Here is a 25,461-nt window from a genome sequence, read left to right as displayed (position 1 = left end):
GTAACAGACTTTTACATGGAATTGTTTAATTATTTGTACTTTTCATGCCAGAAAAATAAAAGTTCAGAATCTTATGGCCTCAGGTATCTGTGCTTCCACACACCAGTTGGCCCTGCTGTGTGGCTGAGTGCACGCCACTGTCCCTCTCTGGGCCTAGCTCACACCTGGAGCCCCCTGGCTTCCCCACAGCACACGTGATTGGGGTGGTGGGGTCTGAGACCAGCCCAGGAAGAAACCCAGATGGAAGTGACCCAACAGCTGTCTGTTTACATGGCTCCAGGCTCTGCTGTCCATGGGGCATCTCAGGTGAGACCCTCAAACCAGAGCCAGCCCCCCTAGGATCTGCACAGCTGCTTCCCATGTTCAGCCCTCTCCAGCCCCAGCCCTTCCACACCCCAGCAAAGCCAGGCAGACACAGATGAGTTGGAGGGATCATGTTTATTGTTTGGGGATCACAGGTCAAGTCACTTCCCCACCAAGAGGGAAGGCAGATGCCCTGGGTGGGGAGGCAGGGCGGGCCAGGCCCCCAGGGTGTGGGGGCCCAAGCAGGACAGGCTCTTTTATTCCATCTGTGGAGGCAGCCGGGGCCTGGGAACATGGCTCTGCCCCGCTGGCCAACCAAAAGCAGGGCATGGAGCCCTACCTGCTTCCTGCCCTGTGGGGTGGGTGAGGTGACCCACAGGGGCAGGCCTGGGCCCACAGACTCGGGGGTGGATGGGCAGCACCACTGGGGGCTGGTTCCACATCTTGATTTCTGGGACCAGAGAGAAACCAAATGAGACAGACGAAGGGAGATGGATGGGGGAGAAGCCATGTGGCCAGGAGCCCCCCCCACCCCCCGCCCCACCATGCTCCCGAACGGTAGGGGACGGGAGTGACCCCCACCTCCCCACCTACCTCTGCGCTGGGCAGGGTGGGGCGGGGCTAGAGCTCATCATGGTCACCCTCCACAGGGTATTCAGGCGGGGGCTCTGGGCAGGCAGCTGGCGTCATCAGCTCCATGAGGTACTCGCAGCGGCTGGGCTCGGTGGTGCTGGTCACCACTGTCTCCTTCCCACACAGCAGGCGCACCTAGGGTGGGCAGGTGGGGCTCAGGTGGGCTCTGCAGGCCACGTCCCCACTCCACTTCCCCCAGCCTGCGGGCACTCACTGTGGTGGAGCGATTGGGGCCCTGCCAGCAGCCTGTGCCCTGCTCATACTTCATGGCGCTGAACTTGTCGTGGTCGGGGCCAGCCCACGAGCCCCAGGTGCTATGGGAGAGTGGGGTGCTGAGAGGGGCCGGCCGGGGCGGCCGAGGGTGGGGATGAGGGGCCGAGAGGGGGGCCAGCCCAAGCTCACTCACCCAAGGCTTGTGGGGGAGCCGCCGAGTTTGGGTTTCTGCGAGACAAGCTTGAAGGGGCAGAGTCTGTAGATGTACCTGTCATGGGATGGGGCTGGTGGGTTGGGGGGACAGGGGTCCCAGCCTCCACGACAACCCCCCACACCGGGGCCATGCAGGTACCTCAAATCCCAGTGACTGTGCCTAAGCCCACCCACCTCCCTCCCCACCCCATCCCTGCTCAGGCCCAGACCCATCAAGCCCACCCACCAACGTGCCCAGAGGGGACGCACTCATTGGTGGTGAGCTCGTAGCACTGGCTGTAGAGGTAGGCGAACTCGCCGTTGGGGCCAAAATCAAATGAAATCTCCTGTTCCAGGTTCCTAAAGGGGAGACCCGGAGGTTAAAGGGCAGTGGGGGATGCCAGCCCGACTCCGGACAATGCCAAGAAGGCCCGCTCGAGTGGCGGAGGGTCTCTCAGGGCCTGGGCTCCAGTCCCCTCCGCCTGGGGACTCTCCCTGCAGGAGCCACCGCCAACTTGCAAAGGTTGCCTGAGTGACTTCTCCATCGCCACCGTCTCTGGGGAGTTGGGCAGCAGGCGGCCATGGGGCAGTGGAGAAGTGGCCTTGCTGTGACTGCATAGGTACCCCCATACCTGATGGATTCTTCCATGTCCTTCAGGGACCGCTCGGCCTCTTCAAACTTGTTGCGGGCCTCCTGGGCGGCTGGTGGGGTCGGGAAGGAGGTCAGAGGTGTCCCCACCCCATCCATGAAGAGAGGGCAGGGGTGGTGCAGACAGGCCTGATTGCCCCAGCCCCAGGGCTGGCTCTGGGTAAGGACAGGGCCCAGGAACACCCCCTGGGCCTTGCCAGCCGCCAAGCAGACCCTACCGCCCCGCCCAGGCTCTCAGCTCTTGAGGGAGCAGGGCCGGGGCTCCTGGGGCCCTGCTGGTTCCTCGCCTGCCAAGGGCGGCACAAACAACAGCCACCCGTGAGGAAGCAGAAGGTCCCCTGGGACTGGTGTGGTGGTGCCAGCTTCCCCAGGGCCCAGAAGCCCCCTCTAGGTGGCTCGGAGTTCCCTGGGCTTGCCTGGGCCAGCCCCAGGCCCCCTAGAGGAGCAGGCGGGGCCTGTTTCTTGGGTCCCTGCACCTGCTGGCGACAGGGAGGGGCCCCTCCCTCCCAGGCTCAGCCCTCACCGTTGATGAAGGCCTGCGTCTGCTCATCATACGGCGGCATCCTGTCCTCCTCGGTGGGGCTGGCCGTCTGGGGGGCTGGGACTGGGGCTGTGGTGTCCTGGGGGTCGGGGAACGGAGTCAGCGAGTAACCCCACTCCCACCCATCACCCCCTCCACTCCTAAACACCCACCTTGGGCTGCTCCCCCTGGGAAGCCTCGTCCTCCTCATCCTCATCCTCCTCTGTCTCCTCGTCCTCTTCGTCTTCGTCCTCCTCCTCTGTGGGTGGTGAGGGCATGGGGGGCTGCTCCTCCTTGGGTTCCATCACATCGGGTGCAGGAGGTGATGGTGGGTATTCAGTGGGCAGCACCTGCCGGATGTGCGGAGAGGTCGTGCTGAGGACTCAGGGGTCCACCCCCACCCCCAGAGCCAAGGGCGGCCCCTTCCAAGGAGCCTAGAGAGAGGGAGGGAGGGACAGACAGCTGGGGGCGGGGTGGCTTCTGTAGAGGAGGTGGGGCTGCCCAGCTGGCCAGGGTGGCCCAGTGCCAGAGCTGGAGGCAGTGCCTTTGTGAGGCGTCCAGGGGCGGCGAGGGGACTGGGATCACATCCTTCCCCTCCCTCTACTGACCTCAGACCGGTACTTGTCCCTGATGGCGGCCCAGATGCGGTCATAGAAGAAAGCAGCATCCACCTGCGTGTCTCCCCCAAGGAGGGTCTGTGTGCGTCAGGTTGGGGTGGGGTCAGGGGCAGGACCGCCACGTGCCCCCCACCTCTAACCCAGGCACTCCTGTAGTGGGTGCAGGGGCCCTCAGGCTGCGGTGCCAGGCACAGCACGCGCTGACTTGCCCAGGGCCAGACTGGCGCCGGGCTGGGTGAGGAGCGGCTGCCAGAAGGGGGCAGCACAGGCCTGTGGGAAAGAGGCGGGGGCCAGAGAAGTGCCCGGTGGGGACTGGAGACCAGGGAGAGGAGCTGAGAGAGAGGCCAGGGTGAGGTGGGGAGTGAGGACCAGCAGGGCAGCAATGGGGTGGGGAGCAGGGCTCCAGGCCACCGAGGGCAGAGCTGAGGCGGCGGGTGACCAGGTGTGCACGCTGGGTAGGGCGGGGGAGCATGGTACAGGGAACCTAACATAATCAACTGTGGAAAACTCTGGAAGAGATGGGAATACCAGACCACCTGACCTGCCTCTTGAGAAACCTATATGCAGGTCAGGAAGCAACAGTTAGAAATGGACATGGAACAACAGACTGGTTCCAAATAGGAAAAGGAGTACGTCAAGGCTGTATATTGTCACCCTGCTTATTTAACTTATATTCAGAGTACATCATGAGAAACACTGGACTGAAAGAAACACAAGCTGGAATCAAGACTGCCGGGATAAATATCAATAACCTCAGATATGCAGATGATACCACCCTTATGGCAGAAAGTGAAGAGGAACTAAAAAGCCTCTTGATGAAAGTGAAAGAGAAGAGTGAAAAAGTTGGCTTATAGCTCAACATTCAGAAAATGAAGATCATGGCATTTGGTCCCATCACTTCATGGGAAATAGATGGGGAAACAGTGGAAACAGTGTGTCAGACTTTATTTTTGGGCTCCAAAATCACTGCCGATGGTGATTGCAGCCATGAAATTAAAAGACGCTTACTTCTTGGAAAAAAAGTTATGACCAACCTAGATAGTATATTCAAAAGCAGAGACATTACTTTGCCGACTAAGGTCCGTCTAGTCAAGGCTATGGTTTTTCCTGTGGTCATGTATGGATGTGAGAGTTGGACTGTGAAGAAGGCAGAGCGCCAGAGAATTGATGCTTTTGAACTGTGGTGTTGGAGAAGACTCTTGACAGTCCCTTGGACTGCAAGGAGATCCAACCAGTCCATTCTGAAGGAGATCAGCCCTGGGATTTCTTTGGAAGGAATGATGCTGAAGCTGAAACTCCAATACTTTGGCCACGTCATGCGAAGAGTTGACTCACTGGAAAAGACTCTGATGCTGGGAGGGATTGAGGGCAGGAGGAGAAGGGGACGACAGAGGATGAAATGGCTGGATGGCATCACTGACTCGATGGATGTGAGTCTGAGTGAACTCCGGGAGTTGGTGATGGACAGGGAGGCCTGGCGTGCTGCGATTCACGGGGTCGCAAAGAGTCGGACACGACTGAGCGACTGAACTGAACTGAACTCCCCACGAGATGCCCTGAGGCACCAGGCAAGGCCTGGCCACACCAGCCAGGCTGGGCCCCCCAGAACCCTGGCCCTGGGCCAGCAGGGGACTCTCCATGGGAGTAGCCCACAGAAGGCCTGCCTCTGTCCACCCCAGCCCCCCACCCTGAGGTCACCCTGGGGCAATCCCCTCCAGGAATCTCCAGCGAAGGGGTGGGCCCAGTACCTGGGCTTCCCCTTCTGATAATGCCCCGTCCCCATCCGTGTCCAGCTCCGGGTGGGTCTGCAGTTCAGCCACTGAGACCCTGCAGCGACAAAGGCAGAAGCCGATAGAGCAGTGAGCCCATGGGCTCCTGGTCAACTGCCCCCCAACTCCTACCCCAGGCCAGGGCTCCTCCCGGGAACTTGCTTCAGGACCTTGGGGCAGGGAGAGAAGGCAGGAAGGAGAGTGGGAAAAAATGAGGTCTGGGGTTAGGGCCCAGTCCAGTCTCTACCCTGGGAAAGGCAGGTCCTAGCCACCCTGTCCTCTGCCTCCTACCCGTTCCTGAGGCTCCACAACCCTGAGGAGCGAAAGGGAGGGACAAGCACAGGGGTGGGAGTGGCAGCCGAGTCCTCAAGGCCCACCCTTAGAGCCCAACACGGAAACGCCCATGGCCTGGCATCCTCCACCCCAGGAGACCCACACACCCACGGTGGCCCAGGCCCCACATCCTGCCCCTATCCCGCCGCCCACCGCCACTGCCCACCAGGAAGGGGATCGCCCTGCCCATTCTCCCCTCAAGAACCCTCCAAAGTCCCAGGCCTCCCACCAGGGGACCTGCCCAGCCTCCCTGTTCCCTAAAGCCCACCCTCCACTGAGCCATTGGCTTGGGGTTGGCCAGCAAGTTCAGGGGCACTGGTCAGGATTTCGTCTTTCACTAAAGTGTCCCAGGCCACAGAGTAGGCTTTCAGAAAGCACTGAGATCCTGAGTCTCCCTGTCCAGCTCGAGGGGGTGTTTTCCCTCATCTCTTCCCCACCCCCTCATGCCCCCAGGGGATCGGGCTCCAGGGCAAGGAGGTGGGCTCTGGCTGGTTTCCTAAAGCGGGGAGAGGGAGGAGGGAGCCCGGGGCAGGGGGCGCTGGCACACTTACGCGCCGTCCATGTCGTCGTCCAGCTCCTGGAAGGCGCTGGCTGCCAGCTCCCGCTCCCGCTGCTCCTTGGAGGTGGCCTGCTGCTCTGTGGAAGGACTAGCTCCATCATCCTCCGTCCCCAGCACCTCCTGGGCTCACTGTATGCCTGGCCATCTGGGTGCTGGGGCTCTGAGTCAGCCCACTGTGGGGGGCAGACTGGGGGCGGGAGCTAGGCAATGAGAAGGGCTGGCCTGTGGGGTAGGGGGGGCGGAAGAGGTGGGCAGTGCCAGATGGATGGGGGATCCAGCAGGGGCAGCTGGGGGCGTCTGCAGAGAGTCTGAACAATCCATGATGGTGCGAGGGGGAGGACCATAGGTGTGCCACATTCAGGAGGCCCCCAGGAGAAAAGGTCAGGGGACAAAGGTGGGGGTGGGGGCGCAGCCAGGTGAGGCAGATGTCCTGGGGGCCCCGCGGACTGTCTCGTGAAGGGGGTGAAGCCACCGGCACAAAAGACGGGAACTGAGCCGTGGCCAGAGGACGCAGAGCGCTGCAGCCCCCATGTGCTCTGATGGTCTCTCCTCAGCCTGTCCCAGCCCTCTCCACCAGGATGAGCGGCCTGTGTCCCAGGAGACAGCCGACAATGTCCTCACAGATGAAAGCCCCAGGCTCAGGTGGGATGAAAGGACCTGCCCATGGTCACCCAGCTGGCGAGGGGCACAGCCGGGGACCAAGCCAGGCCACGTGCCTCCACAGCCCATGCTCATCCCCAATACCCTCTGGGAATCCCGGTGACACCACCGTGGTGTGCCACCCCTGAACCTGAGGCAGCAACTCCACACTAAGAAACTAGGCGCTAGTCTGCCCAGCCTTGTGTAAAAGGATGCTAGACACGGTGCAAAAGAAAGTGGAAACAGAAGCAAAGACCAGAGTTCACTCACTTTCTAACACATGGCCTGGGAAGAAAGAGCAAAGGTACCTGGCAGCAAAGCTGAATGAGAAGACACCTGCAGCCTCAGTCACCAAGGGCCAGCCCCTTGATACACAAGAGCCACTTACGAGCAGTGGAGGTCAGAACCAAAAACCCGATGGGAAAATGGCACCTGGATAAGACAAACGCCACCAGAGTCACACACCAGAGCGGACCAACAGCTCCTCAAAAGGAAGCAGGGGTCCCGACACTGGGCTACAACACGGATGGCCCTTGACAACACAATGCTAGGGGAAAGCAGTCAGTCACAAAGGCCACTCACTGCCTGACTTCTTGATGTGAAATGTCCAGAGCAGCTCAATCCATGGAAATAGGAAGCCAATGCATGGGGGCCGGGGGCTGGGGACGGGGCCAAGGGGAGATCTGAAGGGCCAGTTTAATGGACCTGGGGGTCTGTCCTGGGGTGATAGGAATGTTCTGGAACTAGACAACAGCGACGACGTCCTGCTGGACGTTGTTGACAGTGTGGATGTACCTGACACCATTGAATCAGACACTGAAAACTGGCGGAAATGGTGAATTTGTGACATGACTGGAATTTTACTGCAGTGAGAAAAAAACAAAGGGCAAAGAGTAAAAGGAAACGAGGCACCCGGGGACAGAGCACAACACGCATACACCATGCAGACCAGCACTGTCCAGCAGCATTTTCTACAGAGGTGGACGTGTGTCACCGCTGAGCACTGGGCCTGCAGCCCGCTCGACACATGTCTGCAGTGCGCATGGCTGGAGCAGAGGCCTGGGAGCAACAAACAGCAGCAGTTTCGCAGGGCTGGCGGGGGTGTGGGCAGGCAATCAGACCAACATGGCAAGCACACAGGGTAGAGAGAGCAGGGAGAAGCCCTCGACGGTAGGGGGCATTGTAACCAGCCAGCGGTGGCCCAAATGCTGTCCCACCCAAGACACTGGGGAGCCAGGAAGACTGCTGGGCCAAAGAATAGCTTGGCCTGAAGGAGGGAGGCCATCAGGAGACCAGAAGGGCCAGAATGGGCCCAGGGACTTCCCTGGGGGTCCAGTGGTTAAGAATCAGGCTTCCAGCAAAGAACAGGAATCTGTGCAGGGAAAACGGGTTCGATCCCTGGTCCGGGGGGGATTCCACGTGCTGTGGAGCCACTAAGCCTGAGCACGGCAGCTACTGAGTCTGTGCACCCAGAGCCTGCGAGCTGCAACGAGAAGGCCCCACACCCGAACAAAAAGTAGCCCCCGCTGGCCACAGCTAGAGAAAGGCTGCGAGCAGCAAGGGAGACCCAGCATGGCCAAAAGCAAATATAAGTTAGCAATAAAAAAGCAGACTTCCGATTCTAATAATCTAATAAAAAATAACTTAATAAAATATAATAATTTAATAGAATCTAATAATCCTAATAAAGAATCAACACAGGGGACACATTTCTGGCTGGGGAACTAAGATAACACATGCCGAGGGGCAACTGAGTCCGCCTGCCACAACTAGAGAAGCCCCCACACCATGCAACAAAGACCCAACACAGGCAAAAAAAGCTGGGCCCTGAGCGAGGCAGGAGCAGGCTGGTGACTCAAGCCTGCAGATAAGGCACAGGGTCTACAATCGGAATAATGTGGGCATCAGTCTAGCTGGGCAAGCCAGCGGCCTCTTTGGCCTTGTTTGTGAAACGAGGTGATGTCTGGGAAAGGGGAGCAGGGGCAAAAACACGATGATCCTTGTGAAAAAAGCACTGGCTGCTCTGGTCTACCCACCGTCAGCGTGGGAGAGAATACTGGTGTCCGTATCAGGGGTCAGCAAATTTTACTGTAAAGAACCCAACGCTAAATATTTTAGGTTTGGCAGGTTATATGGTCCCTGTTGACAACCCCTGAACTCTGTGGCTTGACAAAAGCAGCTGATGTTATGTAAATTAAGTGGGGGAGTCTGCTCATTCACCAACATGGTCTCCGTGTGTGTGTGTGTGTGTATGTGTGTGCGCGCGCGCACGTGGGCGCACACTGCTCAGTCATGTCTGACTCTTTGTGACCCCATGGACTGCAGCCTGCCAGGCTTCTCTGTCCATGGGATTTCCCAGACAAGAATACTAGACCAGGTTGCCATGCTCTCCTCCAGGGGATCTTCCCAACCCAGGGACTGAACCTGCATCTCTTGTGTCTCCTGCACTGTCAGGCGGATTCTTTACCGCTAGCACCACCTGGGAAACCCATGGTCTCCTTGCTGCTCCTTAAAGTCTAGACGAGATGCAGCTTCGCGACCTTTGAGCCTGTCCTTTCTACAGGCAGAGGGCTGCCTCCGTCTTATTCAGTGATGTACTGTGGGCACCTGGGGTAGACCCGGCACATTACAGGCACGCAGCAGATGCTTGTCAGATGAACGACTGAATTACTGATTATGAGAAATCAGGACAGAGAGAGGGAAGGGCGGAAGAACACAGCAGATGCTCAAAGAGATGGAGATCACAGCACGGCCTCAGAAGGCTACCAGACACTGGTCACCATCCCTGCGACCGGCTGGGGCCACGGCTCCAGATAGTTCTGCCAATGCTTGATCTTACTCTTTCAACTAGTTTGGAGTGGGTTTCTGTCCCACCTCTCCCTTCTATCCACCTTCCACCATGGGTGTCCCTGCAGAGAGCAGACTCAGAACAAATGCCAAGGTTTCAGATTATCCACAACAGCGGTACAATCTGCCAACAGCAAGAAAATGCTGGACCAAGCATAAAAAAAAAAAAGTCATCTTAAAACTAACCCCAGGCAGTAGGAGTTGCCAGAGCAAAGAGGAAGTGAAGAAGAGAAGAGAAGGTAGAAGCTGCTTTCATCCCAAAGGATTTTGCCAACCCTGGCAAATGTGGATGTCCATTTTGATAACTTGTCAGGCAAGGGAAACGAAAACCAAGGTCCAAGGTGACCCGCCCCATAACTATGACCCCATGGGACTCCCCTCAGGGCTAAGCTGGGCTGGGAATCAGGCAGCCCTTGCCTGGGGAGCTGGAGGAAGCTCCAGCCTCAACTTCAGACGTACCTTCCCACAGCCTGCGGTGCTGCTCTTTGGCCGCCTCCTCTGGCTTCTCGGCTTCCTCCTTCAGGGTCCGCAGCACCTCCACCTGGTCCTCCAGTGACTTCTTTCCAGCCTGCAGCTCAATGAGCTTTTTCTGGGAAGGCAGAAGACAGGGGCCGGCTCTCGGCCTGTTCTTCCCTCTTCCTCTCCTGCCTCTATTCCACATTATCTTTTCCCAATACACCCCACTCCTGGATCTCCCCCAACCCCTGCTGCTGTGGTTCTCTGCACCCCACTGGAGAGAAATCCAAATACTTCGGTATACCCCTGAGGCCCTGCATAACCAGGACCCTGCCCACCTCTCCAGCCTCAACCACCCCTTTGGTATTTTAACTGCCCTAACAACATTCAAAGCTCTCCACACACACTGCCCCCAGTTTTTCACACAGGCTTTCCTTCTGTCTACAACACTCTGCCTGGCTAACTCTGAATAAACCTACAGATTTCGATTTAGATGGAGACCTCCTCCTCCAGGAAGTCTTCCTTGCTTCCTGTGCCCCAAGGTGGGTTCAGAGAGCGGAGGGACCAAGGCAGGGAACATGCGATTGATCCTTGGCCCAGGAAGTCTCCACATGCCGAGGAGAAGCTAAGCCCGTGCGCCACAACTACTGAGCCTGTGCTCTAGAGCCCAGGAGCTGCAACTGCTGAAGTCCACATGCCTAGGGCCGTGCTCCACAATAAGAGAAGCCACTGAATGAGAAACCCACCTGCTGCCACTAGAGAAAACCTGTGTGCAGCAGTGAAGACCCAGCACAGCCAAAAAAGAAAAGAAAAGAAAGGGGATTTCCCTGGTGATTCAGTGGCCAAGACTCTGTACTCCCGATTCAAGGGGGCCAGTTTGATCCTTGTCCAGGGAACTAGATTCCACATGCTGCAACTAAGACCCAGCACAACCAAATAAATAAAAACAAAAAATATTGAAGGAAGGAAGGAAGGAACATGTGTGTTGGGTGGGCTCCAGCCTAAGAATGGGGGTCCTAGGCTGTAGGGTCCCTCCCAAGACTCTGCCTGACACCTCAACCTGATCTGCTGCCAGGGTCCTCCTGCTGGCCCAGGAGGTCAAAGGTCACTTGATACCAACTTCACCATGTGGCTAAGCACGGGATCTCACTGGCCCTGATACACTGCCCCCTATGAATTCGAGAGGTACCTCACTAACCAGGCAATGGGGGTGGGAGAGGAAGACCTGACCCTTCCCTGGTCTGAGAAGCAGAGCTGGGGCCCTTGCTCAGAGGGTTAAGCGGGAGCCCCGAAGGAGCGTTGAGGACTCTGACCCACTAATTAAGGGGGTGGCAGACAGGCAGGGAGAGCCACGCCCCTGGGGACTCACCCTCTTCGGCCCTCCCCCCACACATCCCCAGCACCCACCCTACTGAGCTAACCTGGCTGTGGTTAAGAACCTTGTCTTGAGTCCTCCCCCAGAACTGGTAAGGCATACAGTCACTGGCCTTAACTTACAGATGAGAGCACCCTGGAGCCTGGAGGAGAGGCGTCCCTCCTCCGAGCCCACTCTGATCTGCACCCAAGGCCTAGGTCCATGCCTCTACTGGCTGCTGCCCACCTGGTACCAGCCTAAGCAATGACTGAACGTCAAGTGGACACAAGGGTCCAAGGCGCAGACAGACAGCAACTGGCCCCAGGACACCACTGGTCGGGAGCATACGTAAATCCCAGCCAGCCTCACCAGCCTCCAGGTTGTCCCGGCTCAGCCCCACCAAGCCCCTCACCTGCTTCTCCTCCCGGGCCTTCTTCCAGTCCTCAATCAGGATCTTCTTCAGGCGGAAGCCCTCGCGGGTCACCTCTGCCATCTGCTGCAGTGTCTCTCTCTCCTTGCGGCCCTTCTCTCTGCAGGAAAGGGAGACACAAGCACCACTGGGAGGGCGTTTAGTGCCCACTAGGTCTGCCTCTTCCAAAGGGGTTCAACCCCCTGCCATCACCCCATTGCGTGGGCAAAAATAGGAGCTCAAACACTTCTGCTCCCTGCTCCCCAGGTCCTCCTGGCTTCAGAGTCCCTCACCCCTGTCCCAGATAGGAGGCACAGTGGACAGGTCTCGCTCACCCTCAGGGCCATGGGAGGGACTAGGGGGTGCTGGGACGTGAGGCTGGAAGGAGGTTCCCAAGAGGAGAAAGAGACGAGCACACAAGTCAGGCTCCCTGACAGAAGGGCTGTCTGGCCAGTAAGCAAAATCTGCTCAGTCTACTCTCTACTTAAGAGACCTTCCATCAGAAGGGTTTACAGAAGTGCCATGACGCTCAGCTTCTCTGAAAAACATATCTGGCCCCGCCACCTGCTCCCAACTCACAGGAGTAGAGGGAGGCTCTCCCTTTTAAACGCCACAGTCCCGATCACTCCCTGACTGCCTTACACTCAGCCTGCATGCACTTGCTTCCGTCACCTGCCTGTGGGCATTTCAGTTTCCAGGTCCTGCTGCAGCAGTGCAATTAAAAGCACAGAGTCCCAGGTTAGACCAAGCTCCATTCGAGTCCTGGTTCTGCTATCTCTTAGCTATGAGACCCTGAGGAAGTCATTTTCCTTTCTGAGCGTGAGCTCCCTCATCGGCTGAACAGGCAAACACATGACACTCGGTTCCAAGCCAGAAGGGAAACCGCTGATAGAGCATTCACAGAGCACCTGGCACAGGATGAGCCGACACACAAAAGCAGAGAGGAGAGGGAACCCGATTCACCCAGCAAGGCGAGGCAAGAGAAGGGGGGGAGGGGGACAAGGGAAGGGGGGTGTCAGCTACGTACTTGCAGGTGTTCTCACAGACGATCCCGCTGTTGTATTCGTCGGTCCCATCACAGCAGTCTGAGGGCAGACGTGGGGGCGCCGTCAGGATTTCCCCCACCCCGCAATGCCTCCTTCCCTCCTCCCAGCACCCTGTCCCCCATCGTGGGGCCAGTTCATTCACCACACACTCCATCGTTGACCCATTTGGAGGAGATGTACAGCGCCTTGTAGCCTGTGTTGGTGCAGTGGAAGCTGCCGTTGGGACAGGCAGCTGTGCCTGTGGGGAAAGGAGGGAAGGAGAGTTTGTGGAGTGGGTTCAGGATCCGGCAGGTCACGCCCACCACATGCACACAGGAGTGTGAGAAATGTGAGAATAACTGATGCCAGGTAAGGAGAGGAAGGACCACTGCACTCTGGGGCCCTGAAACAAATCGCTCCTGGGCTCACTCCTGCCTCTCTGCACCGGGGCCCTCCCAACTGGGCCCTGCCAAGCACCCCCCTCCTCCTCTGGGCTCCCATAGCACCTCCGCATCTCCTCACCAAACCACTGACCCACTTTATTCTGTGCCTGCTTGCCTCCACTCAACAGAGAGCCCTCTGAGGACGGGACTGGGTCTGTCTGGGACACCACACAAGACGCAGCACTCACCAGTTCAATAAATGTACAATGAATGAACGAATGAATGAATGAATGGAGAAAACGCTCACCTGGTTCATCTGAGCCATCTTTGCAGTCACAGTAGTCATCATTGACCTGATCAAAGGGGATACTGGCAGAGCCATCCAGGCAAGTGAAAGGCTTTGACTCGTCGTAGAAGTGATGGTCTGGGGAGGGGGACAAGGGGCCCAGTCCAGGGCAGGAAGAGAGCCTTTCCACCCAAAGGTACCTCTTCCCACTCCCACCGGCTAAGCATTGCAACCTTCCCTGCCCAGAGTCCAGAACACTGAGACCGAAGGCTTAAGTGCCTATCCCGGAAGCCTCCCACACCCCACCCCCACTTCTGGCCACCTCCAGTGGCTCACTCACTGGTAAGGGAGACGCCCCGGGGTCGCTTGACCTCCACGGCCCAACACGTCGGCAGCAGCAGCAGCAGCAGTAACATCTCGCTCAAGCCTCGGAAGCCGGAAATGGGTCCTGCCAGGAGGCTACTGGGAGATGCACTGTGACCCCACGCTGCAGCGAGAAAGGGGCGGCAGGTCAGTGGGAGAGGGCTCCTTCCAGCCGAAGGAAGGCGCCTCTACCTCCGGTCAACTGGATTCCTTCATTGCTCCGGGCAAAGAGGTCTCACTTAACTTTCCACACTAGGGGCACGGGGCCCGGGGCGGAGGCGTGGGGCGGCGAGGCGGAGGGTCTCCCCAATCCTACCTAGTGGAAGGGAATCTCACTTGGCCCAAATCAATGGTGAGCGGAACTCAGAACCTCCGCTTCCTATGGATCGGAGGTGGTTCGCTATCCAGTTCCCGCCAGTCGGCCAAAAGGGTTAACAGTTTCCTCCTCCCCAAACGCACACCCTTCGGCTGCCCCTAAATAGGAAATCGGGGTGGGGTCCTCCCGCCCACTAGTTCACCACATACATGAGGCTGGGGCAAAGGTCAATATCCACCGCGCCCCCCTGACCCAGAAGCCAACGGTTTCTCCTGCAGAAAGGAAGCGGAAGTGTGTGAGAATCGTCACTTCCGGCATCACGCTCCGCGGCCGGAACGGCGGGCCCTGGCTGCCATGTTGGGAGTGGCATGTGGCAGGCTCGGAACCCAGTCGGCCATCTTGCATAGGACTGAAGCCTGAAAGGGAATAGTTCTGAAGGTTCGCGCTTAATGGCGGCGCAAGCTGCCTCCATCTTGGAAGTGGCGAGTTCTGCAGCCGGAACAGAAAGTTCCTGAAAAATGCCCGCGAAACCCCACACCTCCGCCCCCGGTAGAGTTGAGATGGAGAGGTGGGGAGGAAAAAGGATGAGCACGTGACTCAAAAGTACCCTCCCCCGCAGTATCTTTCTGCGGACTGCTCTGCTCGGATCCCCTGCAGGGACCGCCCCGCTCAACGTCAGCCAATGAGAGTCGTAGACTGGAACGCGGGCGGTTTCCATGGGAGCGCTGGAGGGAGGCGGGGAAGGTTACCTAGCAACTGGAGATGCGGCTAGGTCCCGCCGAGCGGTCGACAAGTGCATTCCCAGAGCCCGAGGAACCTGAATTGACGGATCCTAGACAGAGGCAATTCCCCTGACCCCCAGAAGTCCTCGGCCTCAACCCAATCATGACGTCTCCCCTGTGCTGGGCGGCGGCCTCCAACGCCATGCCTTCTCAGGACCAAATTTCAACCCCCTCCAAAGTCAAGGCCACTCAAGTTCAGCTCAAGCCCTACCGCTCTCGAGGCAAGGGCTTGGTGCCTGTCTGGCACTCACTTCATTCCAAGGCAGGACCCTTCCATGCCAGCGAGGGGAAGTCCGCTGTGAATATGCAGGTGGCTGAGTTACAAAGGAAGATACAACTGTTAGGTAAGATGACTCCAGAGGGCCCAGAATGGTGGACCAAACAGCCCTCTGACCTGGCAGGAGTTCTTTCACTAGCGTTCGTCCAGGTGTCCAGTATCCGGAGGCAAAAATTCATGCTTGGTTGTGGTTTTCCTCATCTTATACAACTTTTCCTGAGCTCAGAACAGAGTGAACTGTATTTCATACTTCTACGTGTGTGCGTGCTAAGTCACCTCAGTCATGTCTGACTCTGTGTGACCCTATGGACTGCGCCCTGCCAGGCTCCTCTGCCCATGGGATTCTCCAGGCAGGAATACTGAAATGGGCTGCCATGCCCTTCTCCAGGGGATCTTCCCAACGCAGGGATCCAACCCACTTCTCTCACGTCTCCTGCACTGGCAGGGGGTTCTTTTACCACCAGTGCCACCTGGGCAGCCCCTACTTTTATGTAGTTTCAACTTTTCTATCATGCATGGGAGGATGAAGGATATAGATTCTAGAGGCAGATTTTCTGGGTTCAAATATACTGGCCCTACATATGCTATTAATAATTGTTTGATCTTCATGGACCAAGAATAATGTAATTGCTCTCAGTTTGTCCAACCATTAGATGAGGAGAGTAACAGTACCACCCCATAGGTAGTTGGAATGTGTAAAGTGCTTAGAACAGTGCCTGGCACATACTATGGAGTGTGAACCAGTGGTTCTCGATGGGCTTGGGCTATTTTGCTCCCCAGAAGACACTTGGCAATGTCTGGAGACATTTTGGTTTGTCACATTGTTGGGCAGCGGGGGGGGCGGGGTTTGTTACTGGCATCTAATGAGTAGAGGTCAGGGATGCTGCTCAACATCTGACGATACACAGGACAGTTCAACACAGCAAATAATCATCTATCTCAAATGTCAGTTGTGCCGAGGTTGGGAAATCTTGGTGTAAACTTATTGCTTTGTTGTTAGGAGGTAATGTTGCATAGTGGTTGAAAGTATGTGCTGGGGAGTCTGACTGTTTGTGAACTTGAACAGTCTAATAAGCATGAGCCTTCTCATGTGTGAAATGGGTATAATATGGATATGGGTATGTACATACTGGCACATCCTATCTGACACCTAGAAAATGACTAGTCCATCCCTGGCTTTCCAGTGGTTAAGATGCTGCACTTCACTGCAGAGGGTGTGGGTTTGATTCCTGGTTGGAGAACTAAGATCTCACATGCAGTGCAGTACAGAAAAATAAAAGGATTAGTCCAGCATCTCTACGTGCATGCTCAGTCACTCAGTCGTGTCCAACTCTTTGCAACCTCATGGACTATAGCCCACCAGCCTCCTCTATCCATGGGATTTCCCAGGCAAGAATACTGGAGCCAGTTGCCATTTCCTACTCTTGGGGATCTTCCTGGGCCAGGAATCGAACCTATGTCTCCTGAAGCTCCTATACTGGCAGGTGGATTCTTTACGACTGATCCATCTGGGAAGCTCCAGTCCTGCATCTAATGCATGACAAATGCTCAGAGTAATATTGTTATACTATTGATACCTACTAAAAGATCTTCCCTCTGGGAAGTCCCCCCTTCCGTGATGCTCTGCTTCTGCCTGCCCACCTCACATGACCCCAGAGGGTGACCGGAAGGCCTTTTATGAGAGCACCCAGTGGAACATCAAGAAGAATCAGGAGACCATTAACCAGCTCCGCGAGGAGACCAGGGTACTGCAACTACAGTTGACAGCCCTGCTCCAGGTGAGGTGGACGAGGTTCCAGGGGTGGGGAGGCAGCGTCCCCAGGGGGTGCTCTCAAGGAGAGGGTGGCCGGAATTTGTATTGTGACCCAGGCTTTCCTCCCTGCAGGGAGATGAGAAAGTGGTCCAGGCAGTGATTCGAGAATGGAAGTCAGAGAAGCCGTACCTGAAGAACAGGACAGGCCAGGTTTGCCTCACTCCCATTCCTCTGACCACCTCCCTTCATTTCTAGCCTGGGTCCCCACCTGACTCCCTGACCCCCATCTCACCCTCTCCAATCCCTTCTCCACACCAGCTGCCATTAATTTATTTCTCAGTCTTTCTCACACACTGACCATGTGCCTGGCATGGCTTTAGGTATTGGTTGCCATATGGTGAAAAACACAGACCATGTCCCCACTCCTCAGAGTCATCTCAGTGGAGAAAGCAGACACCCCCCACCCCAAGAAAAGAACAATAAACATACAAAGAAAGTGATTTCCAATGGTGACAAGAGAAATAAATAAAACAGAGTGGCTCACTAGAGATGGATGGGGGTTAGGGGTTTGCCTTTTAGATTATGAGGTGGAGATCTTTGCTTTCTTTAGGAAGGTGATCTTTGAGCTGAGAAGGGGTCAGGCAAGTAGTGATCTCGGGAAAAGCATTCCAGACAGATGGAACAGCAAGTGCAAAGTCCCTTGGGTAGGAACAAAGGTAGAGTGTTGGAGACACAAAGGAGGTCATTGTGGCAGAATGGGAGTGAGTGAGGGGGGCTCCATAGGCAGCGAGGTTAGGGGGGTGAGCAGGGACAGAACCTTGCATCAGGCTTTGCTGCACGAGTGCAGATTTTATACTAAGAATCAGAGAAGTGAAGGGACTTCCCTGGTGGTCCAGTGGTTAAGACTCTATACTCCCAATGCAAGGGACCCGGCTTCAATCCCTAGGCAGGCAACTAGATCCCACATACCACAGTTAAATATCCCATGTGCTATAACTATAGACCAGGTGTAGCCAAATAAATATTAAAAAAAAAAAAGAGAGAGAAGTGGAAAATGGGCTCTGAGGAGGCAAGAGTTAGAAGCCATCCAGAGGAGGTTATCAAAGTGAAGGATGATGCTGGCTACACTAGGCCAAAAGAGATAGAAATGGGAAGAAAGAGATCTATCTGGCTCAGTCATATCCAACTCTTTGCGACCCCATGGACTGTAGCCCACCAGACTCCTTTGGCCATGGAATTTTCCAGCAAGAATACTAGAGTGGGTTGCCGTTTCCTCATCCAGGGGATCTTCCTGACCCAGGGATTGAACCCATGCATCTACTGCCCTGCAGACAGATTCTTCACCACTCAGCCCCCAGGCTCTCTCTGGAGGAAGCTTTGAGACAGAATAGAGAATTGCTAACAAACTGGGTGTAAGTGGGAGAGAAAAAGAGAAGATGAGGATGACGTGAAGGTTTGGGACTTGAGCACCTGGAAGGACAGAGTTGCCATGAGCTGAGATGAGGAAGATTCGAAAAGGGCAGTTTTGGGGAAAGATCAAGGATATACTCAATTTTTGACAGATGGTTTTTGAGCTTCCTGTGGAGACATCTAGAAGGCAGTGTAGATGTGGATATACGAGCCTCAGGGGGGAGGCTAAATCGGGATATCTTCAGTGTAGAGGTGGGGCTTCCCAGGTGGTGCTAGCGGTAAAGAAGCCACCTGCCAATGCAGGTAGGCATAAGAGACGTGGGTTGGATCCCTGGGTCAGGAAGATCTCCTGAAGCAGCGCATGGCAACCCACTCCAGTATCCTTGCCTGGAGAATCCCCATGGAAAGAAGACCTGGCGGGCTCCAGCCCATAGGGTCGCAAAGAGTCGGACACGGCTGAAGCCACTTAGCATGCACTCATGCAGTGTAGACGTGACTCAGAAAACCCTGAGACTGGATGGTATCAAGTGGTATGTGTGGTCAGATGAAAGAAGAGCCTCTCAAAGACAAAGGAGATGGGTAAGGGGCAACCAGGGCAGTGGCTGCCCACCTGGAAACCAGCCCCCCCACCCAAAAAAAAGAGAATCTGCAGGAGAAGCGGGATCAGCCAGGTTTCAGAGGCTCTACCAAGAGACGAGAGAGATGAGAACCAAGACGTGGGAGAAGGAAGGACTAGGTGGGGGTTCAGGCCCCCACTGTTGCTTCCCTCTCTCCAGCAAGCCCTGGAGCATCTGGACTACCGGCTGAACGAAAAGGTGAAGCAACTGAACGCTCTTCGGCACCAGCTGGGCCTGCGGCAGAAGTGGCTGGAAGAACTCCAGCTGCAGCACAGTCTGCGCGAGCTGGAGATCGCCGAGGCACAAGACAGCAACACCGAGATGGCCAAGGTAGGGCCTGCGGGGTCTGCAGAGGCCCCGATCCTGCGGGAGGCGCTGAGCGGGGAAGGGATCCAGCCCAGGCTTGCTTCCCTCTTGTTGTTGTTCAGTTTGCTCAGGCGTGTCTGGCTCTTTGAGACCCCATGGACTGCAGCACACCAGGCTTCCTTGTCCTTCACCATCTCCCCGAGTTTGCTCGAACTCTTGTCCATTGAGTCAATGATGCCATCCAGACTCATTCTCTGTCACACCCTTCTCCTGCCTTCAATCTTTCCCAGTATCAGGGTCTTTTCCAGTGAGTCTGTTCTTCACATCAGGTGACCGAAGTATTAGAGCTTCAGCTTCAGCACCAGTCCTTCCAATGAATATTCAGGGTTGGTTTCCTTTTAGGATTGACTGGTTTGATCTCCTTGCTGTCCAAGGGACTCCCAAGAGTTTTCTCAGCACCACAGTTCGAAAGCATAAAGAAAGCAGTCAGCCTTCTTTATGGTCCAACTCTCACATCTGTACTGGAAAAACCATAGCTTTGACCTTTGTTGGCAAAATGATGTCTCTACTTCCCTCTAGACCATGCGGAACCTGGAGAACCGCCTGGAGAAGGCCCGGATGAAGGCAGACGAGGCTGAACACATCACCAGTGTGTACCTGCAGCTCAAGGCCTACCTACAAGTAGGGACCAGGGCGACTGGGGGTGGGTGGGGGGCAGCACATGGGAGAGCCAGTCAAGTTAGGGACATCGGTCACAGGCTCAACCATCTCTCACCCCCAGGAGGAGAGCCTTCACTTGGGGAACCGGCTGGACTTTATGGAGGCTGAGGTGGTGAGAACGAAACACGAGCTGGAGGAACTGCACCTAGTGAATCAGGAGGCGCTCAACGCCAGGGACATCGCCAAGGTGCCAGCCCACCGGCCCCTGGGAATCCTGCCCTGCCACTGCTGTGGTCTCCTGGCCTCAGCATCTGAACCCCAGCTGCCCCGAAACCCATCCCGTCTCTGTCCCAGGACCCCACACCTTGCCGCAGTTGTCTTGAGTTGGGCCTGCAGCCCTGGCCCAGAGCCCCAGTAGACGCCAACAGGTCCTGTCGTTCCCCCGTCCACCCTCCAGAACCAACTGCAGTATCTGGAAGAGACCGTGTTCCGAGAGCGGAAGCAGCGCGAACGCTACCTAACCGAGTGCAAGAAGCGCGCGGAGGAGAAGAAGCTGCAGAACGAGCGCATGGAGCGCAAGGTGGGCGCGCTAGGGACACGGCCGAGACCCCAGCCTGCTCCTGCCTGGATCGGACCCGCGGGGTCCCCGCCGCGCCCCTGCGTTGGCTCAGGCCCTAGACCCTTCCGCAGTCCGCAAGTTTCTCCTGACTCTGCCCCCAGCTCCCCAGATGCCAGGGCTCCTCCCACATCCCTGACCCCGCCCTCCAGCCCTCCCCTTACTCTCCTGGGGTCCTCATCCTTCCCCCCAAACTTGCCCATATCCGAAATTGATCCCCACCTCTAACCGTCCCCTTATCCGACAGGCCCCGCCCCCACGCTCCTGACCCGCCCCGCTGACGATGCCTCTAAGGCCTCCCTCTAACCAAGGCCCTGCCAAGCACTCCTGACCCCTACCTGGATGCCTTGCGTGTGTGCATGCTAAGTGGCTTCAGTCGTGTCCAACTCTGCGACCCTATGGACTGTAGCCTGCCAGGCTCCTCTGTCCATGGCATTCTCCAGGCAGGAATACTGGAGTGGGTTGCCATGCCCTCCTCCAAGGAGATCTTCCCGACCCAGAGATGGAACCTGCCTCTCTTGTGTCTCCTGCATGGGCAGGCTGGCTCTTTACCCCTAGTGACCCCTGGGAAGCCCTGACTTGGCCCCAAGCTTGGGCCCACCCCCCTTTCTGAACCCGGTCGGGAGATATTTTCCCAATGCCCCTGGCCCCTGCCCTAAGCCTCAGCTGCGGACTGACCCGGGCCCTGACCCCCACCCATGAGCAGACCCAGCGTGAGCATGTGCTGCTGCAGTCTGACGACACGCTCCAGGACAGCATGCACTCCAAGGAGGAGGAGCTGAAGCGGCGCTGGAGCATGTACCAGATGGAGGTGCTCTTCGGCAAGGTCAAGGACGCCACCGGCGTGGCAGAAACGCACGTGAGTGTGCCCTCAGCCCTCAAGTTCCCAGATGGCCTGAGCCGACCCTGGGAAGCCAACGAACCCAGCCTCCTTTTTTTGCCTGGTCAGTTCTCAGCGTACAAAAAAAGACACCCCTCCCTCCTTCAGCTGCTGCCCCGTTTCTCTGCTACCTCTCACAGCAAAAGTGACACGAGTTATCTACACTGGCCACCATCCTGTCTTCTGTTCCTTATTTTAAAACATTGTTTTGTTTCTTTATATTTGGCTGTGCTGGGTCTTCACTGTTGTGTGGGCTTTGCTCTAGATGCTGGGAGCAGCGGCTACTGTCTAGTTGCTATGCTCCATGGGCTCCTCATGGCAGTGCCTTCTCTTGTTGCAGACCACAGGCTCAGGAGTTGCAGCCCCCGGGCTCTAGCGCACAGGCCAGGAGTTGCAGCCCCCGGGCTCTAGCACACAGGCCAGGAGTTGCAGCCCCCGGGCTCTAGCGCACAGGCCAGGAGTTGCAGCCCCCAGGCTCTAGCGCACAGGCCAGGAGTTGCAGCCCCCGGGCTCTAGCGCACAGGCTCAGGAGTAGTGGTGCACAGGCTTAGTTGCTCTGCGGCATGTGGTATCTTCCCAGACCAGGGATGGAACCCATGTCTCCTGCATTGGCAGGCAGATTCTTTGCCCCTGGACCACCAGGGAAGCCCCTCTCTCCTGTTCCTGCATACACTGGCCCTGACTTCTTTGGCATGTCAGCACTAGGAGAATGGGGAATGTTGTCTCTCCTCTCCTGTATCTTCAGCCTCTATAGCAGGGTCTGGGGCCCAGTACCAGCCTCCATCCCAGAGAGGCTGGGCCCCTACTCTAGGACCCGCGCTTGGCAGCATCTTCCTCAAAATTTTCTAAGACTTTAGGTCCCCAGCTGTGAAAGTGTGAAAGTATTAGTCGCTCAGTCACATCGGACTCTTTGCGACCCACGGACTGTAGCCTGCCAGGCTCCTCTGCCTGTGGAATTCTCCAGGCAAGAATACTGGAGTGGGTAACCATTCCCTTCTCCAGGGCATCTTCACTATGCAGGGATCGAACTTGGGTCTCTGACATTGCAGGCAGATTTCTTTATCATCTAAGCCACCATGGACGTCTCTGGCTGGTCAACACTAATTCCTCTGCATCCCTGTCTGATTTCTCCGTTTGGGGAACTCTCTAACCCACTACTCATCCCATGGGGTGACCCCCAAGGAGTTCCAGGACTTGGATGTATTGGGTCATCTGGAGCGCTGTGGCCAGACGTCTTTCCAGAAATTGGCCTTGGGGTTGCTCCCACGACCAGTCATATTTTCTCATAGGAGTGGGGGTTGTTGGCACATTGATTTTGGAAAGCAGCTGTGCTCACTGCTGTCGCTGCCCCAACATCTGATTTTGGTTGATTCATTTTCCTTATATAGACAAAGAAGGGCCTGCAAAAATCATTCGTTCAGGGTTGCACACCCTTAAGGCAGCCCTGAGTCCAAGGCTCACAGAGACAGCATTGTGCAGAAGCCATCATCAGCTCAGGCGACTTGTCCCGCTCATCCCTGGGAAAGAAGGAGCAGGACAAGCCCCTGGTTCTGATGGGTCTCTCCGGGTCACCCCCCAGGCAGTGGTGCGGCGGTTCCTGGCTCAGGGTGACACCTTCACACAGCTGGAGGTGCTCAAGAGTGAGAACGAGCAGACGCTGCTGAGACTGAAGCAAGAGAAGCAGCGGCTGCAGCAGGAACTGGAAGACCTCAAGTACTCAGGGGAGGCCCTGCTGGTGAGGTGAGGCCGCATGGTGCCCAGTGGGGGTGAGAGTGGGGCCGGTGTGGTCAACAGTGCCCCAGTGGTGGTCCCTCTGCTCCCTACAGCGAGCAGAAGCGGCTGGCCGAGTTGCAGGGGCGCCTCAAGGTGGAGGAGCAGCGGCGTGCTGATGCTCAGGATCAATTGGACCGGGCCGTGAGGGCCTTGCAAATTACCAAGGAGGGCCTGGAGCACCTGGCCGGCAAGCTGAACCACATCGTAGTGGCAGGTCCCACTGACGAGGAAGGCTCACCTGGAGCCTCCCTAGACACGAAAGGCAGTGCCACCCCACAGGTGGGGTTCCCACCCTGAAGTCCACTCCAGAGAGCCCACCCCAGGCCCTGTTCAGGATATGAGAAGCCTGAACACATGGGAAACCCCAACCCACACCCAAGTCTCCACCCCCCATCTCAGGAAGTACCCCCTTATTAGTCAAGAGGCCCAGGACTTCAGAGACCCCTGTCCAATTTCAAATCCCACCCCCATAGGAAAGTCCCACCTAGCCCCCCCTCCATACACACTCAAAACCTAAAAGAGACCCTGCTCCAATCCTGAAGCAGCCATAGATAGACAAGGGAAACCCAATCTGCCCACTGTGGAATCCTTTTTTTTTTTTTTTTCATTTTCACCAAAAAATTTATTGAAGAAAGTATTCGCCATTTTGTTCCACTACTTTCTGCCATTTTTCAGTTGTCATTGTTTAGTTGCTCAGTCGCATCCAACTCATTTGCGACCCCATGGACTTTAGCCTGCCAGGCTCCTCTATCCATGGGATTTCCCAGGCAAGAATACTGGGATGGGTTGCCATTCCTTTCTCCAAGAATCTCATTTCTTAAGAAGGTCTTCGGGCAATGGCTTCCCTCCAGTTAATAGCCCAGCCTGCCCTCTCACTAAAAGGCTCCTCCTCCCCTCCACTGTCCCCCTGCCCATCCCTTGACTTGGGTCTCTGGAGTTCAGAGGAGTTGCCTCACAAGCGTGGCCCTTGAGGACAGAGTCCTTACCCAATAGAGGGTAGCACCACTCCTGTGGATAGCCCCTAACTTCAAAGCCCTGCCCCTGGGTGGGGCCTCCCAGGGGCCCCGCCCCTCCCGACTCATCCGGCCCCGCCCCCAGCCGCAGGAGACCGGGCGCTCGGTCGGAAAGGAGCTGGATCCCAAGATGGATGACTATCTGACCAACCTGCTGGGCCTGGTGGAGGAAAAGCTGTTGAAGCTACATTCACAACTCGAGAACCACAACGTGCCAGAGATGCTTCGCCACGTCGTTGACCGCGAGGTGCCCATTCAGCCAGGGGCTGGGGTGGCAAAGGAGGGGTCGGGGCAACCCCCTGGAGGAGGCTGATGGGCCGGGAATGGGCCTTAGGGACAAGAGGTGAGGTTTAAGGAGCCAGGGATGAGCCAGGAGAGTTACTAGAGGGAACTCTGATAACCTGGTAACTCGGCAGGCCAGAGGTCCAGGCCGCAGGGTGAGGGGATGGGGGGTGGGAATCTGGGGTCTGCTCTCTAGAGGACAAAAGGTGGGACCTAGAGACCAGGGGCGGGCCTGGTGGGGAGGCTGGGTATCAGGGTGCACGCTGAGAACAAATGATGGGGCTGCACCCAAGGAAAACTTTACTAGAGTGGGCAGAATTTCCTTGAGGATCCAGTGGTTAGCGCCCTCTTCGCTTCCAATGAAAGGTTCCATCTCTGGTTGGGAAATTGGATACCACACGCCGCATGGCACGACTCCTCTCAAAAAAAAAAAAGGCAGAGGAGTGGGCAGAGGTGTTGGATAGAGTCGGGGTACATCTCAGAGGGGGATGGGGAGGAGGAGGGGGCACAGACCTCGCTGTACCCCCTGCCAACTCACACCCATCTGTCCCACTCCCTCCTCCGCCTAGTTCTACGCCACCCTAGAGGGAAAACTGCCGGCGTACAACACCCGCATCGCCCTGCCTGTCGCCGGTCACAAGGACAAGTTCTTTGGTCAGTACAGGCGGGGAAAGGGGGCGAGGCTGGGAGCCCAAGGAGTGCATCGGGAGGTGGTCGGGGCCGAACATACAGGGCCCAGGTGCGGATGGGGTGGTAAAGGCCGGGGAGAGAAATCTGGTCCAGGAATGGGCATCTCGATCCCCTCCTCGCCCGACGCAGACGAGGAGGAGAGTGAGGAAGATGACAGCGACGTGGTGACCCGTGCGGCGCTCAAGATGCGTTCCCAGAAATTAATCGAATCCCGCAGCAAGAGACGCGGTCGCTCGCGAAGGTCCTAGACGCGCGCTCGCGCCCGCCTGGCGTTTCCGGGCCCCTGCCGCGGGGCCCACGGGGCCCCTTTAAGGGCTGAACGCGGCCCGGACAGGGGAGCGGAGCTGGCAGGCGATGCCCAGAGTGAAGAAGGGGGCTGGGCCGCCGGATGTTCCCACAGTAAATTTCCCCAGGCTGGTCCGCGCCGGTCTCGGAATCGCTCAATAAAGGTCACCGACAAGCCCCTTGAGTATTCGCCTTTCCTTGATCCTGCACCGCCCCATAGACGGCTGCCTCTCAAATCCAGGGCCACAGCC

General features: G+C 56.9%; 2 protein-coding genes across 3 annotated transcripts; one reads left to right on the top strand and one right to left on the bottom strand.

The window, feature by feature from the left end:
- Positions 1–423: 423 nt before the first annotated feature.
- On the bottom strand, positions 424–14,180 carry PRKCSH (PRKCSH beta subunit of glucosidase II). 2 transcript variants are annotated; one of them, XM_069589274.1, is made up of 18 exons: positions 14,076–14,180; positions 13,528–13,674; positions 13,209–13,325; positions 12,682–12,777; positions 12,521–12,578; positions 11,497–11,614; positions 9,734–9,863; positions 5,781–5,865; positions 4,876–4,954; positions 3,119–3,205; positions 2,684–2,860; positions 2,514–2,610; positions 1,974–2,043; positions 1,612–1,701; positions 1,343–1,417; positions 1,151–1,250; positions 898–1,071; positions 424–754 (listed from the first exon to the last, which is right to left on the bottom strand). In XM_069589274.1, the coding sequence occupies exons 2-17, from the start codon at positions 13,601–13,603 to the stop codon at positions 925–927; spliced, it is 1,602 nt and encodes a 533-aa protein (XP_069445375.1). In that variant the 5' UTR covers positions 13,604–13,674; positions 14,076–14,180; the 3' UTR covers positions 424–754; positions 898–924. The 2 variants fall into 2 exon arrangements, with proteins under 2 accessions (XP_069445375.1, XP_069445376.1); XM_069589275.1 differs by having other exon boundaries at positions 13,867–14,156.
- ODAD3 (outer dynein arm docking complex subunit 3) lies at positions 13,666–25,387 on the top strand. Its single transcript, XM_069589276.1, has 13 exons — positions 13,666–14,992; positions 16,582–16,703; positions 16,811–16,888; positions 18,865–19,035; positions 19,591–19,692; positions 19,793–19,918; positions 20,129–20,251; positions 20,994–21,146; positions 22,747–22,907; positions 22,994–23,219; positions 24,039–24,200; positions 24,805–24,889; positions 25,055–25,387. Exons 1-13 carry the CDS (start codon positions 14,752–14,754, stop codon positions 25,171–25,173), a joined length of 1,869 nt encoding a protein of 622 aa, XP_069445377.1. The 5' UTR covers positions 13,666–14,751; the 3' UTR covers positions 25,174–25,387.
- Positions 25,388–25,461: the final 74 nt, after the last annotated feature.

The sequence above is a fragment of the Ovis canadensis genome, chromosome 5, assembly GCF_042477335.2.
Source record: "Ovis canadensis isolate MfBH-ARS-UI-01 breed Bighorn chromosome 5, ARS-UI_OviCan_v2, whole genome shotgun sequence".
Taxonomy (NCBI): domain Eukaryota; kingdom Metazoa; phylum Chordata; class Mammalia; order Artiodactyla; family Bovidae; genus Ovis; species Ovis canadensis.
This window is presented reverse-complemented; position numbering and strand designations above follow the sequence as displayed.